We start from the raw sequence: 16473 nt of genomic DNA on the forward strand, positions 1-16473 counted from the left end.
GTTGGACATCAGGAGGAATTTCCCCATGGAAAGGGTGGTCAGGAATTAGAATGAGCTGCCCATGTAGTCCCCATCCCTGGAGGTGTCCAAGGAAGGCCTGGATATGGCACTCAATGCTCTGGGCTGGGGGACAAGGTCAGGAACAGCTTGGACACTGTGATCTCTGAGGTTTTTTCCAACTTAAATGATTCTGTGATTCTGTCACCTGGGTAAATTGAAATTCAGAACAATGTTTGTACATGCCTAGAAAGACTCTTACTTTGTCTCTTCGGAATATCCCATTGAAATACAGTTTATCTTTGATCCTATGGGCTAGCATTTGTTCCCCAAACAGGAGTGGAATTAACATCCCAACCCATGGTCATTGTACTTGGTTTTTGTACAGTATAGTATATGAAATTTGTTAGTGTTTGCTTTATCATCAGTCAGTTCCTGGAAGTTTTGTGTTGTGTTAACTTTGGGAAAAACTGAGAATGACCTGGAACATCACAGAAATGTGCCTTTTTAAAAAGTGCATTTTGGGGAGGGCAATGTTTTGGAATTTAGGAGGATTTCTGGATTGATAGAGGCAGAAAGAATTACACAGCAGAGTAAGATTTATAAAACTGAGTGGGAGGTAAAGCTCAACCTCTTTCTCTGTGGGAAGGAGGTTAATTTCCAAATAAATTGAAGACAATGTAAATTTAATTACTGTGCAGCTTGAAGGACTGGGACTTAAAAGCTATCATGTTAGTTTTTAAGATGGAAAAATATTGCACAACTACAAGAATGCTGAAATAAATAACTAAATCAAATCTGTGTTAGTTGTCCCACCAATTCTGAGACTTGAGGATGTCTGAAGGCAGTAAAATAATCTCTCTTCAGAATGACAGGTTCAGCAGTGGGTAAGGTAATTTCAGATGGCAGTGTATGTGGGAAATAATGACATATTTCCTACTGAAAAGTAATGAACAATAGCTTTAAAGCTTTATCTAAATAAAATCTGCTTTTTCTTAAGAAGGGCTTTTCATGCCCATGTAACATTTCTACATCTCATTGGTATTGTCTGTAACACCTTTTTCACTGAAGAATAAAATTGAAAACATTGACAGGCAGACTGAAGTGGAGAAACAGGATTGCATTTCAGCTCTGTCAAGGTTGGATTGTGAAACTTGGGTAAGATGTGACTTTTGCTAGGTATGGAAAATATTTTAATAAAAGATGTGGGGATGGGCCAAGCCAGGGATCCTTGAGGATGCTGACAAACCTTTTCCTGCTGTGAGCTACGGTGATTTTGATCACACATGTTTGTTTGGGAGAACAGTGGTGGTGATGGAGACAAAAGCTGGGAGAATTCAGTGCTCCAAACATTTTTCCTTCCTTAAAGGCTTCCAGATTATTCGTTCCAAGATTGTCATTTTCCTGCAACAATGAGTAGTTCAGAGCATTTTGAGCTGTAATGTATTTCTAAATGCTTTTGTACATGCTAGAGACCATGGTATATTCTTGATACCTATATGCTTTTCCCTGGAGTTGTGTTTTAACCTTTGTGGGTCTTCGCTCTACATTTAATGGAATCATTTAGGCTGAAAAATCCCTCTAAAAGCATCAAGTCCAACCATTCCCCCAGCACTGCCAAGGTCACCACTAACCCATGTCCTAAAGTTTCACATCCACAGAGCTTTTAAATCCCTCTAGCAATGCTTCACAGGTTGTTTCCCCCCACCTTTTGTTTGTTTGTGTGGGTTTTGTGTGTTTGGTTTTTTGTTTTGTTTTGTTTAATGTTGTTTTTTCTTATGAGCTATAGAACAAGGGAGAGAAAGTCAGTAATCATTGTGAATTTGAGATGTGATGTTCATAATAAAGAGACATGGAAAAGGAAGCCCTGGCATTGTCTCTCAGACATACATAGGAAAGGACATGGGTATTGTTGAGAGGCTGGAGCTACCAAGACGAGAGAAATAAAGAAAATAAAGAGAAATGTTAAATAACAGGAGTTTAAAAAATGCCGTGGGCTGATTTCCCAGGATGTTGGCACAGCATTTACAGTGAACTGGGCAAGGGCAGGCTGGGACTTCCTAAAGCCAAGTTAACCTCCGTGTAGGTCATTAACTGTAGCTTTTTCCATAGTGAATTGCACTCTTATGAAATGCTTCATTATCCCTTGTTTTGTTCACCATTCACTGCAGTTGGGTTCTGACTGGATATTAACATCCCTTAGAAAAAATTTAATATTCTTGATAAATGTTTTCTTTCAGTGATGCAGTATTTTTCAGGATGAAACTACCTGTCTTTAATTTCCTATCTATTTTAACCTCAATTTTCCTTTGAAAAGTGGTTTATTAATGACAGGCTACCTTTTGTAGGTTTGTTTTTAACAACAGAAATTCACAGAAATGCATCAAAGGGGATGATGTTGACATTACAGTGAAGGATATAAACAATTTTTGAGATATATATTTTTCAAGTACTGTGTTGTTACAGCATGTATTTAGTAATAGATAATAAACTTAATCTTGGTCGTGTATTGAAAAACACTTGAAATATTACATTATTTGATGTTACATTATTGGACATTATCCTGTATTTTTATTGCATTTTTCCTTTTTTCAAGTACTAGTATGCCTTCATGTGTTTCTGAAAATGTTTAAGCATTTCATCTCTCGGAAAGTATATTGATCTGCACATCAGTGCTGTTTGCAGAGAGGAGATGTATTTCCAGAAAATACCGTGGGAGGAGGGTGTGGGTGTTTTTGTAGGTGCATACACTCAGTCATAGGACCCCAGAGTGGTTTGGGTTGGAAGGGACCTTAAAACTTATCTCATTCATCCCCTGCCATGGACAGGGACACCTTCCACTGTCCCAGGCTGCTCCAAGCCCCATCCAGCCTGGCCTTGGGCACTCCCAGGGATCCAGGGGCAGCCACAGCTGCTCTGGGCACCCTGGGCCAGGGCCTGCCCACCCTCCCAGCCAGCAATTCCCAGTTCCCAACATCCCATCTGTCCCTGCCCTCTGGCAGTGGAAGCCATTGCCTGTGTGCTGTCCCTGCATGCCTTGTCCCCAGTCCCTGTGCAGCTCTCCTGGAGCCCCTTGAGGCCCTGGCAGGGGCTCTGAGCTCTCCCTGGAGCCTTCTCTTGTGCAGCTGAACAGCCCCAGCTCTGCCAGGCTGGCTCCAGAGCAGAGGGGCTCCAGCCCTGGCAGCAGCTCCGGGGCCTCCTCTGGGCTGGCTCCAGCAGCTCCACGTCCTTGTGCTGTTGGAGCCAGGGCTGGGGCAGCTCTGCAGGTGGGCTCTCAGCTGAGCACAGGGGCAGAGGGGCAGAATCCCCCCTGCCCTGCTGCCCACGCTGGGGGCTCAGCCCCGGGCAGGGGGGTTCAGTCTGGGGCAGGTCCAGCTCTCACCCACAGCACCCCCAGCTCCTTCTCCCGGGGCTGCTCCCTCTGCTCATCCCCAGCCTGGGTGGATCCCGGGGGCTGCTCTGGCCCCAGGACTGCCCAGACTGCAGCTCCAGCACTTGGCCTTGTTAAACCCCAGATGTTTCTATGGGCCACTCCTCAAGCCTGTCTGGATAATGTGATACCAGATATTGTAGTGTGAATTTTGAGTTCATTATCAAGTATGATACCTAAAGTCATCTTCTTTTTTCACTTCAAAGGTATTTCATACCTGGCATGATTTATTCAGAAAGGAATGTGTGAGCAAAATTTGAAAATTGAAATTCTGTATGTACTGGTTTGGATACACATGCCTTGGAAATTGCAGTTTCTGTACCAAGATTGAACAACCTGTGTGAAATTCCTGGTGAAGGTGTTGGGGGATGATTAAAATTCAGCTCCAACTTCGGCATTATAGTAGTGCAGCTCAAACTACGTAATTTTTTATGTCTGAAAATTCAGTAAAATGAGATATTTGAGCCAAAATCACTAACATGAAATGGATGGAGGTACTCCATTGAAGGAGGTGGTTATACACTCAATATATTATGCTTTATGCATATTTTACATTTAAAATTGACTTCATCAATATTGGAATTTGACTCTAAGTTCAGGAAATAATAGATTAAGGTTTTTTAAGAAGTTTTAATTAACCATCTTGGTTTCAAAAGTGACACACAGTCCTTAATTAAGTGATTGTTCATTGTGCTTTGTTTTGAATGTAGAGTTATTCACTGGTTTGGGGTTTTTTTTAACATTGTCTTTATTCTTTGTGTGGCCTCAGGCACACTGAATACATGCCATCTAACTTTATCCAGAAGACAAAAAATACTCATTTCCTTAATAACTGTTCTTTTTAGAGCCCATGGTACTCATAAAAGTTCTCAGTGGTTCATAAGTGTTCTCAGTGAAAATACAAATTATTTATAGGTACGGATTTGGGAAAAAATATTTCTACCCACTATAAACAGTTACGGAAGTTATCCACAGATATAAAGGTGTTATCTTTCAATTTTTTTTCCTTTATGGGGAACTGGAAGAGAGTCTGCAAAAGAGAGTCCTTGCATCCAAAATTATATTTGGGAGAACATCTTACCTGTGACACGTATGTCAGGTTTGAATTTTTGGTCATTTTTGTAGTGTCATTAGTAATGGCTCTATTGTAAAGTTGATTGGTCCAACTGATTTCCTTTATTTCTTTAAAAAAAATGTTTCCAGTTTGTTAAAATTTTAGAGGTTTTATGTCAGTAGGATAACCAAATAAACTAGTGATGAGGGAGAGACAGCTAGAGGCTTTCCATGCCCACTAGCAGAATCACTGTGGAGGGAGAAAGATGTGATCAGGAAGCACATCTGGCCAAAGACAAGGTCAAGCCAGAGGAAAGCTGTAAACTCCTTCCTGTGGAACGAACAGGTCAAAGAGACCTTTAGTACATGGAATGAAAGAAAGGAGGGGGAAAGGAGACAAAGGCATGAGACAAAAATAGTGTTCTCTGTCTGCAGCATATGTTGGGTCCTGCTAGGGGCTTGTTTCTTGTCCTGTTTCGACACCAAAATTCAAGTTTTATGAAGTTAGTTCAAAGCCTGGAGAAGAGAAGGCTCCAGGGAGAGCTCAGAGCCCCTGCCAGGGCCTCAAGGGGCTCCAGGAGAGCTGCACAGGGACTGGGGACAAGGCATGCAGGGACAGCACACAGGCAATGGCTTCCCCTGCCAGAGGGCAGGCACAGGTGGGATATTGGGAACTGGGAATTGCTGGCTGGGAGGGTGGGCAGGCCCTGGCACAGGGTGCCCAGAGCAGCTGTGGCTGCCCCTGCACCCCTGGAAGTGTCCAAGGCCAGGCTGGACAGGGCTTGGAGCACCCTGGGACAGTGGAAGGTGTCCCTGTCCCTGGCAGGGGCTGGAGGTGGGATGGGATTTAATATCCCTTCCAACCCAAACATTCTATGACTCTGTGATATTATTTCCAAGTTTCAGAGGAGATTGCAATTAATTCATTTTAACTGTGCCAGGGCACTAAAAAGCCAAACTCACTGAGCCCATGGGGCTGCATAAGGACAGGGTGGTGCCAGAGGTGAGCGCCGTGAGGGCTCCACGTACTGAAACAGGGCTCCAGACTCATGTTCTGCTTAAATCTTAGAACAAAGAGGGCTGTTAGCAACACCCACACCCTGTGACCTTCTGCCTGCAGAATAATTCTGTTGCCTCCTAAAGTGGACCCAGATTCTTTCCTGTCAGAATGAGTGTAGAGGGCACAGCAATTCTCTTTCCAAGTGTAGCAAGCACCCAAATACATACAAATACATATAAATGTGCTTGCACAGCCAGTGTGTTTGAGCAAAGCTGTGCCAAGTCCGAGCTGCTCAAAGGACGGGGATTTGGCCCTTAGGATGCATGACAGCAGTGTCTTTCTAATTTTCATGTTGTTATTTCTTTGTTAGGAGTCTGTTGTTGGGGTTTTTTGTGAGAGTTTTTCTCAGGATGCTTTCTCCAGCAATTTCCTCTGATTCTCACCTACAGAGTTTTGCCCTCTTTCAAGGAAAATGTCATCTCTCAGCAGCTATGAGTCACTTACCCTTACTGAATTAAATGCAAGTCGATAAAATGGAAATACTGTGGGCTCTGCCCATTTGATATTCTTATAAAATAGTAACAGGACAAACACAGGGATCATTGAAAGGAATTGCATGCATACCTTGAGACACCTAAAACAGGTTTGTGGATTTTTAGCTCAGAATAAACCTTGTATTTAATCTGAGCTTTGCAAATTTATGTTCTGTTTCTACTGGACTGCACTGATTTTCCTCCCTTAGCTTTCAGCCTTTCAGAATTTAGTTTCCTCCTTGCCACTCTCTTGAAAAGTACAGGAGAGAGATGGTGCTCAGAAAAGCACTGCCCTGTCAAGTCAAAATCATCATGTTCTGTAGGATTTGCATGCAGTCCATGGTAGATCACAGTCTGTTTATTGAGTTTCTACTTCAATACAACCTAGACTTAGGTCCTAGCCTGCCTCTGACCTGTAAGTGGAATTACGAGGATGTTATTTGGCATGCCAGACAAAAGGGGAATAAAACGATCTGTACCAAGATACAGGGGAAGGAATTTACTGCTTTCTGTTCCTTTTACTTCTCTAGCAATAGGAGCATCCATTTCCCAACATTGGCTGGAAAGTGGCCATGAGATGCTGAAAAATTTATGCCTTCAGTTGAAAAATACATTTCCTGGTCTCTGGAAATTAAACTCTTGGCTTATTTTGTAAATATTTACTTTTGTCTTGCCACATCAAATTCCTTTCTTCCATATTGTTTCTAGTGTCATTGTCTTTCTAACTCCATTTTGGCAGGAAATCCTGTTCGTTAATGCAAAGCCTCCCTTAATTGTTCTAAGTTGTTTCTGGTTTTGCTTATATACCTACAAGTGTATGATGACTTCTTGTTTTTCTACTTAGTATAACAATATTTTAAATGATAATGTTATCATCTGTGAGGCAGAATTTGATATGGCTTTATAGCACATGACTTACAGATCTCTGCTCATATGTAAGAAGTGGCAGGTAAAAGAGTACTCTTTAAAATTAATGAGATGTTTTGTCATGAAGATATCTTGAAGTACATAATTTATTAGGATCAAGTTTAGGATTGTAGAATTAAAAGAGTGGCCTTTTATATTTGCTGTTTAACAGGGAGATGGGATAGAAATAATTTTCTTACCCAGGCTGCACTAAAACTTTTTGTGATGCCAGAGAGCGGCTCAGGTGAATGACTTTTTACATGGGCAGATACCAACAAGACAGCTTTAAACAGAGAGAGAGCAGGTTCAGATTGGATATTAGGAAAAATTCTTTATTGAGAAGGGGAGTGAGGCCCTGGCACAGGGTGCCCAGAGAAGCTGTGGCTGTCCCTGGATCCCTGGCAGTGTCCAAGGCTAGGCTGAATGGGGCTTGAAGCAACCTGTGATAGTGAAAGGTGTTCCTGCCCATGGCAGGGGTTGGAACTGGATGAGGTTTAAGATCTCTTTCAACCCAAATCACTCAGAGTCTCTACAGTTTGGGATTTGCCCTGAAATAGCTGCCAGCTGTGGCACACAGCTGTTTCCATGGGGACACAAACGTATATTTTTAAGAAGGCACAAGATAAGAAAAGCAGAAAAGGGTCTGATCACTGTCCAGCAAAATCAGAACATGGCAATCCCCTCCTCATGTGAATGTTGTACTGTCTGCAAGTTCTTTTCTTTCCCTGATCCCTTGAACCCTCTTTGTCCATCACTGTGGCCCATGCAAACCATGTTATTTACAACCATGATGTTTGTGGAGTCTGCACACTGTGAGTCTCTCGATTTCACATCATCTTCACAAGCCAGATGGACCTAATAGTAAATATAGCAAATCTTTATTCAGCAGAGTTTAGTCATGTTTCACTTTGCAAGATTAGAAAGAAAAATATAAAAGTGCATTCTTACTTTCTGTTTATTCTGTTATTTAATATTTTAATTGCTTAGGTTCTGTTTCCTGGGATCCTAAATGTCTCCCAGGCTTTAGAGTTGGTCTCAAATAAATAAGAGCAGTGCCCCTCTATGGAGTAAATGGCCCTGCAAAGGCCTTGGAGTTCTCCATGGCTATTGTCTCTCTTTACTTCTATTTATGTGCCATTGTAGCTTGGATAATTTGAATGCAGAATGCCTCAAGGGCTCTTTAGTAGAGATGAGCACAAGGGACTTAGGGATTTTTCTCTGCATTTATTTGTACTAAATGGATTTCTCCCAGTGCTGGGTTCCTTAAGTGCTCACAGAGCACTTCTCCATTGCCCACAGACAGGCACTTGCTTACAACCTGTCCCCCATACAGGTCTATGGGACAATGCATTTATTGTATTTCAAGTGGAGCAGCACAGTGCATTTATTTTGTTCTGATGTCTCGTATGACCCTTCACAGACCTTTATTCAACCAGATGGATATTTCATGTTGTCTGCTTGGAGATGTCTGTGCTGGGACATATCCGTGTCTAGAGCTCTTGTGCCGCAGCACACACTTTTTTTTTTTGCTGTAATCCTTTTAAAAAAAATAGGTCAAACCCAAGAAGTGTTCCTTACATATACAGAAATCAAGGTATGGTTTTAACTTTTAGATGTCAGGTTTTGAAAATTAAATATTTGTAGAGCTTTTTTCTAATATGATTGTTACATTGTAAAATCCTTTTGTATAAAAGGAGTATTTTTAGTGTAGCAAGGTTTTCATGTTTAGGGCTTTATATTTAAGTCTTTAAAATAGAGAACAATAGGACATTTGGCATGTATATAGGAAGAGTGAGAAAAAGCAGCATAGAGTATTGCTGAATTGTTTGAGAACATTCATCCTCAAATTTTTTGATCCATGGAACTGTTTTTTTCCATTACCAGATAGTGGTTTGTGTTTGGGTGCTGTTCAGTTTGTTGGCAGCACTTCTGAACTAGGAGAGAGAGCATAAAGAATTCAGAACATCTGAATTTCCAAACTTCAAATAAATTCAGTGGAGAGGTGCTTTGGTCCTCAAGTAGTTCTTTACTCAGCATATATAATATTTCTAGATATTCAGATAAATGAAAATTCACCTTTAGAAGCTCAGTAGTGATTTGAATTGTGAGAAGTCCAATCCTTACCCCTTCTTGCTGTCATATAACACAATCTGACTTTCCTCTGCTAATGCCATCAGTTTGTTTCTCTCTGTGCCCCTTTTTTCACGCTTCCATCTCTTTCTTTGTATCACACCATCAGTCTAAGCTCATCTCATACCCTAGGTATTAAGATTGTCTTCTTTCCTCCCAGGTTTTTCTTCCCTCTCTACCATTGCTTTGACAGTGCAAATAGAAATCTATTGCATCTTGAGCCTGGCTCCAGCCTCCTTTGCAAGGGGGTCTGTGCCCATGTAATGATAGTTAAGTTTCTAATAACTGTTTTTCTTGTAATTCTGGTATCTTGTAGAATACTCTGTAAGCAAGCTTCCTTTCTCCATTTGCATATTTTTGTTTTTTTGGTCAAATCACTCTTTTCTCAAATTCATTGAATAAATGAGTTTTCAAGAATTTCATGCAGAAGTATGTTTTCTGGTTTAGAACCTGTGCATTTTCATACAATTGTTTCAAAATCTTTCATGCAGGATGCCAGGGGCACTTGCTGCGCAGTACAGCTTTACTGGATATAAAATAATAGAATTGTTTTGGTTGGAAAGGACGTCTAAGTTTGAGACCAATCCTGCTCCCCAGCACTCCCCAGCTCACCACTGCCCCATGCCCCCAGGTGCCACATCCACATGGCTTTTAAACACCACCAGGGATAGGGACTCCACCACTGCTCTGGGCAGCTGTGCCAGGACTGGACAGCCCTTTCCATGGAGAAACTTTTTCTAATATCCAAACTAAACGCCCTGGCACAACCTGAGCCATTTCTGCTTGACCTATCACTTGTTACCTGGAATAAGAGACAGACACCCACCTGGCACCAGCCACTTCTCCAGCTCTGTTCCCTTCTCTGGACATGCTCCAGCACCTCAATGTCTTTCTTGTCATGACGGGCCATAGTTTTGTTAAAGTCAAAGACAGGTAGTCTTTCAGCAGCTTTGTTGCATTATAGGCAGCAATTTGCTGTCTGGTCATCCTTGGTTACTGCTCCCACGGTGAAATCCTTGATACTTAGGGAGCAGCTTGTATTGCTTGTTGCTGCATTAATGCTCAGCAAGTTTGTTTTGTGTCCAGCTTCTTGAAAGGTAAAGAAAAATTTAATTTAAATGCCTTTTCTCTTTATTTATCACTCCTGTAGTGACTGTGCTATTTGGAAAGTTTAACTGAATCACAGAACACCCTGAGCTGGAAGGGACCCCCAAGGATCACCCAGCCCAGCTCCTGCAGAGCTCCCCAACAATCCCACCCTGTGAATCCCTGGTGTCCAAAGGCTCCTGGAGCTCTGGCAGCCTCGGGGCCGTGCCCATTCCCTGGGGAGCCTGGGCAGTGCCAGCACCCTCTGGGGAGGAGCCTTTCCCTGATCTCCAACCTAAACCTCCCTGGCACAACTTCAGACCACTGGCATTTCATTACTGTTGATGTATATCCATATAAGTCACTTTATATATTTTCTCTGTATATTGAAAGTATTTTGATAGCTTGATCAAGTATTTATTAGCTTTTGGTATTTAGATGGCCCAAGAATGTATTCCTGTTTGGCCCTCTGAAGAATATTTTTCAGACTGTTGGGATATCTCACCTTCAGTTCATATAATGCCTCCCATGTTACTTTTTATTATTCAACTGTATTAATTTAAAAAAAAATCTCACATGGAACAAATTAATATAAATATAAATTAATATAAATGGTTTGTAGAAGCCTGTTACAACAAGGTTACTATTGTGCTTTATTTTACTTGCAGTCTCATTGAAAGACCATCAACAAGGTATATTTTTTAGTGTTGGTGATATCCTCCTTGGAATGAGTTTCACGATCAGTCTTCCAGTATTATGCTCAGGACAAACTGGCATGTCATTATTTTGGAGAATCTTATTCACTTCCTTAAAATAAAGTAGACTGCTACTTTTCCTTCTCATTGTTCAAAGCTTTCAGAAAAGGTTTTCTAACTTCAGATTTCTTTTCAACTTCTAATTTTCATTCCCACATCTTTTTTTCCATTTTTTTAGTTATAAAAGCTGCATTTTATACATTGTTTTTTTGATGTGAAAAGTGTGTTTTATGAGCTGTTTCAAACTGATGTAAATTAGACTTTTTGAGGCACTTGTTAAATGAGTCTCCTTATTAGCTTTTTTTTTTTTTTTTCCTTTTGGGATCTACAGGCTTTGTGGCGTTGATTTTTTGAAAGTGTTAAGTTCATATATTACTGGTTTGCATTTTATTGTGTGTGCAAATAGCACTTAATCAATTCACTGGTATTAGCAACCATTACTATTTAGTCTTTATTATTTTTTTTTTACTTATTGAAGTTTAGCCCTGAGTTAAATTAAAAACTGCTGTGTAAAGGGAGGTAGGAAATCAATGTTGTTTTTAATTCCTTAAAAACAAACAACCACAGGACCTTGAGATTGTTGTTCAGCCTTTAGTCTTCTTTGCTGGCTGAGCTCATCGCTGGTGCTATTTGATGATCCGAAATGGATCACATTATCCCAGAATGGTGTGGGTTGCAGAGACCTTAAAGATAACACTGTTTATGGTCAGGGGCACCTTCCTTTAGACCAGGTTGCCCCAAGCCCTGTCCAGCCAGGCCTTGGACACTGCCAGGGACCTGGAGACACAGGTTCACAGCTGCACACAGCTTCTCTAGGCAGCCGGTGTCAGGGACTCACCACCCTCACAGCCAGGAATTTCTCCTGATAATGCCAGCTGATGATTCCTAATCTTCCTAACAGATGCCAGCTGTTACCTCATCTTGCTCTTATTCCAACTTACTGTTTTGCTCGCTATACATTGGCCTGGATGTACTTCTGTGAGGGAGAGATGAGTTGAGATGAGGGGTACCAAGATGATTTCATTGCTCTAGACATAGCTCTTTATTATTTTGAAACATACATAATGGGTGAGATTGAAGGGCTGTCAAGCTCCATAGCCCACCTGACAGTTAATGGAGAAGAGTGGATGAAAGAGGACAAGTATTCCGGTAGAAAAATCCATATTCTTGTCAGCCTGTGCACACTGCCCTTGGTGACAACATAATACATTTATTTTTCTGTTTGATCTCAACTTGGCTTTTAGTTGGGCAAAAATAGATGTGTGATGAAGACACATGAGGGAAATTTGGGAGACAGTCGCAGCTTCCACTTCTGGACCTTGTATCTTGTTGTGAAGAGGGGAACAATCTTGTTATAAAGGATTTTTACTTTTTTAAAATAGCACTATTCATGCCTTCAAAATCAAAATCAAGCCTAAAACATTACATACACTGGAGATATGACTCCTGCAAAATCAAGAAACTCTTTTAGAACGCAGCATTTATTGGTGATGAAAGGTATTTATGAGCTAAACTTCATACAGATGCCTTTTGAGGGTTGTAACTAACTCTGTGCTGAGACTTTAAAAATTAGTCTGATATTTATGAAGGGGGTTTTCAGAGATAGAGATAGAGGCATAGTAATAAGTGAATGACCTGGAATTGAAGTTTTGCACCAATTTAGAGGGCAACAGTATTTCCTAGGAAGCTCCAAATCCATTTGTTAATTACAATATCTGGCCTTGATTTTTTTTTCTTCTGTGTTTAGCTGTAGTGTTTTTGTGAAGCTCTTTGAGTTTGCAGTTCTATGCATCTTTATTATGAAAAATTCAGTATGAAAAATCGTGCCATGTATCCCTGCCCTTGTGCTTATCTAAAGGATGGCCCTTGGAGAAGGATAACCAATGGATGGAGGAGGGAATTGTGTTGAGTTTTTTTAAGGTGTCTGCGTTATGGGCAGTGGTCCCACAAAGAATTGTCCCAGCATGGTGTGAAGGACATGAGTTTATGGCTGGAAAGCAGAACTTTGCAAGGGGAAAGACAGCAAAAACCTCTGCACTACTGCTTTATAACTGGAAATCATCCACCAAGATCTTGCTTATGCCATAAACTCTAATTATAGTACACTTAATTATTAAAAAAAAAAAACAACTTAAGGAATATGTAAAGAAATAATTTGTCCGTTATTTTCCTTTCTGCTTTTCCCCGATTCTCTACATTTCTGTTGGAATAAATAAATTTACTTTTTGCTATTCTGCTTCCATGCAGAGTACCATTCTATGTTCATTTTCCTCTTCACATGCGTTGAACTCATGCGCTTTCCAAAATCTTGATCCCTTTTCTTTGTTTGTATTTAAATTTCCTTTAAAGCCAAAATACTTTATGTATTTTAGAGAAGAAATCTACTGGTTGGAAATCTGCTTTATTCCAGTTTTTTTCTCTTTGTGAAATTATCTCCATCTTCTGGAGCAGACACCAGATTTAACCTGGTTTTGCTGCACCCCACCATAGGCATCTCCAACTTGTTTTTAACTGATTATTTTGTCTCCACAGCACTAGATGGTGCTGATGACAGTATCTCTGAAATCTAAGTCTTCAAAGATACCCATGGTTGCAGAAATAGTGCTGCTGTTTCCTACCAAGGACCAGTTTGCAGATCCAGTTATTAATCTAAAAATATTCAGTCTGTGAATGCAATAACAGAATATGGGAGGGGTAAAAAGGCAGAAAGCTACCAATATATCTCAATTTCTGTGTTGCTTCTTCCCCTTTTAACATGGAATTTTCTAATGGTATTGACTAATAGCTGTAAGTTAATGTAACTAATTCCTCATGGCTGTGAGGGGTGCTGGAAAAGCCTTTTCCTGAGGCTCTTGACTGGCAATGGGGTGACAAGAGCTGGGGACAAGATAACCATTCCACCCTCTGAAACACACATAGTCATCCTAGGAAACCTGATAGAAGTCCTGTAATGCTCCAAAGAGAAGTAAAGAAGTCCAAATGATGTGTTTAAATGCAGAAAGCCTAACAACATCTGACACCTAACAAGAGCAAATGGCCTCAGGTTGCACCAGAGTAGATTTAGAATGGATGTTAGGGAAAAATTCTCCATGGAAGGGGTTGTTCTTTCAGAGGTTGCCCAGAGCACTGGTGGAGTCCCCATCTCTGGAGGGATTTAAAAGTATCTGACTCCTTGCTGCTGCTGAGCATGGTGGCCTTCAGCTGGTGGCCTTTGCACACGGCTGCGACTTCCACCATTCTCCTTGTAAATCAGGTTACACCATCCGCTGTGAGTGTCATTGCCCTGCTTTTTTTCCAGAATACAAGAAAAATATGTTTATTTGTCTGTATGTGTATGTACCTCTGATTCAACAGATTATAAAGCTAATGTAATCCTTTTTTCATTGACTTAGGCTAAAATAAATTAGAAAATAATATGTACTAGTAAAGTGCAATAACTCAGCCTCGAAATACACAAAGCTTCTGTCATATACTTGGATTTCTCCTGTCTAAACAATAGATTATTAAAATGGATAATATATGAGATACCTAAGTATGTATTACAATGTATTGCATGAGGTGCTGCACTTAAAAATTGCATTCTAGTCAACACAAACTATTTATGAACTAAAATTGCATGTATGCCATTCCTTCTGTGACAGTTTGACTTTTAAGAATTTAATAATTAACAGAAAATATTCTTCAGAGCATATATTGTATAGAATGTTTCTGATTCAAACTCTGCTGTTATTTACCCAGATGTTAAATAAATAAATAAATAATACAACTATTGTGCATTGCATTCTAAAGTTTTTGTGTATATAATAAGACTTCTTTCCTTTCTGAACAATCTTAACTATTTCAGGACACTCTCATGAAGTTATTTTAATTTCTTTTTCCCCCCAGTCTATTTTCTCTGTTGTCTAAAAAACACAACAAAGTGCTGGAGCAAGCCACGCAGTCCTTGAGAGGTTCCTTGGGTTCAAACGACTCTCCACTTCCTGATTATGTGAGTATCAAAATGAATGTTGCAATGGGTGCTTCGAAATTCAAGTCATATATCCCTAAATCTGCAAAGAATTCTCAGAGTGTGGCAGCTGAGCAATCACCGACATCAAAAAACAGGAACCTGTATGAATGATGTCATGTCTGAAACATCTCTAAAAAACAAGAATTACACTTAGAAATGGCAGAACAGAACCACAGCTATGCAGAGGGAAGACACTTACTGTCAACTCACTCTTTTCAAGCCATTTGTAATTCAGAGTATTTAAATCACACAGTTGAAAACGGCATTTTTAAGAACTGGGATTTAGCATCCACAGAATCTTAAAATGCCTAAAAATGATTGAAAACAATTCCCAGTGAACCTCTGAGGGAGTACTGGAGTCATGGGGTAAATTAGTATGTTCTGAATACGTGGATACTTACAGTTCCCTCCAGTTTGCTGAGCCAGTGCCCACAAGTAGGCAACAATTTTGTATTTAATTGCATGGCTTGCTGGGAAATCTCTGCTTTGGGTGGAAGAAGGAGACGTCTTGAGATGACTTGAATATCTTTGTGCTGGTGAAGTATCTTTGGTCTGTACTCCTTTGAACCCTCACTGCAGTACTGTGTGCAGGAAAGAAAAGTTGATTTATCATTTGCTTGGGATTTTTGAGGATGAAAGTATATCATCTCTTTTATTTTCAGGGCTAATACATGATCCAGAATATTCATGCCTGAGACTTTACTTATCCTTCTACTCTAGCATTAAATATAAAAATACCTAAAAATATAATTTGATATAATAGTTTAATGACTTAAATAAGGAAACAGCATGATACACATGTCTGCAAAACACATAGGCACACATAGGCATGTGATAACCTACATATGAAGGTATATATTTTAGGGTGTGTAAGAATACAATGCTTGTAAAATATTTTATAGGTTTTGAACTTTTTAACTTGCTGGATGTAAACAATACTGCAGTTAAGGAAAGGCTTTCTGTGTGAAGTTATCCCCTTACATACAGAGACAGCTGAACAACGCAGCTAATAGAGCTGGGAAAGCTCCCTGGAGTACAGCCAAGAGGCTTAGATATTCCAGTGATTTTTTTATCTTTTTACTGTTGGTATGATGTAGGGATGGAAGGGGGAAAGAGAGCACTTGGAAAGATTAGTGTAGGGGAAAGTAAATTAAGTTCATGGCCTGTATTTTGAAGCAATAAGGTAAACTATTAAGGCACGGCTTTCTGGTCCTTTCTTTTTCCTCTCCAAATTGCTCATGTTACAGCTCAGTCTGAAACATAGGCAGTAGACTAAAAAAAGTTGAGGCCAGATTTCATCACTTCAGCATATTCTGCTTCTGAAAGCCTGTGTTTATGTTGTGTGTAAGAACAAGGAGGAGTGTAAGAGTGGAGGGGACTGAAATGTCAGAAGTCCTGAAGCATGTTCTACCTCTGTATCCCAGCGTGGAGCTAAGGAAAAGGGTGATTCCGATACTGCCTGCTCTGCACAGGTTTGTTCATTGAGAGGTGGAGGTTTGCCTAACAAACAGTTCTCTTTGCAGGTTCTGTTCAAATGTGTATTTAAAAAATGCCTTTCTCACCATTTTTATTCA

At 40.3% G+C, this 16473-nt stretch overlaps 1 protein-coding gene across 9 annotated transcripts in view; it reads left to right on the plus strand.

Annotated features, from left to right (window-relative positions):
• Positions 1 to 16473, plus strand: part of DYM (dymeclin) — a 211894-nt gene that overhangs the window by 130596 nt on the left and 64825 nt on the right. For all 9 annotated transcript variants that reach the window (XM_054002973.1, XM_054002979.1, XM_054002978.1 and 6 more), the window contains one exon: positions 14776 to 14878. In XM_054002973.1, the coding sequence (XP_053858948.1) occupies positions 14776 to 14878 (103 nt within the window). The remainder of the gene's footprint in view (positions 1 to 14775; positions 14879 to 16473) is intronic.

The sequence above is a fragment of the Vidua macroura genome, chromosome Z, assembly GCF_024509145.1.
Source record: "Vidua macroura isolate BioBank_ID:100142 chromosome Z, ASM2450914v1, whole genome shotgun sequence".
In the NCBI taxonomy this organism is placed as follows: domain Eukaryota; kingdom Metazoa; phylum Chordata; class Aves; order Passeriformes; family Viduidae; genus Vidua; species Vidua macroura.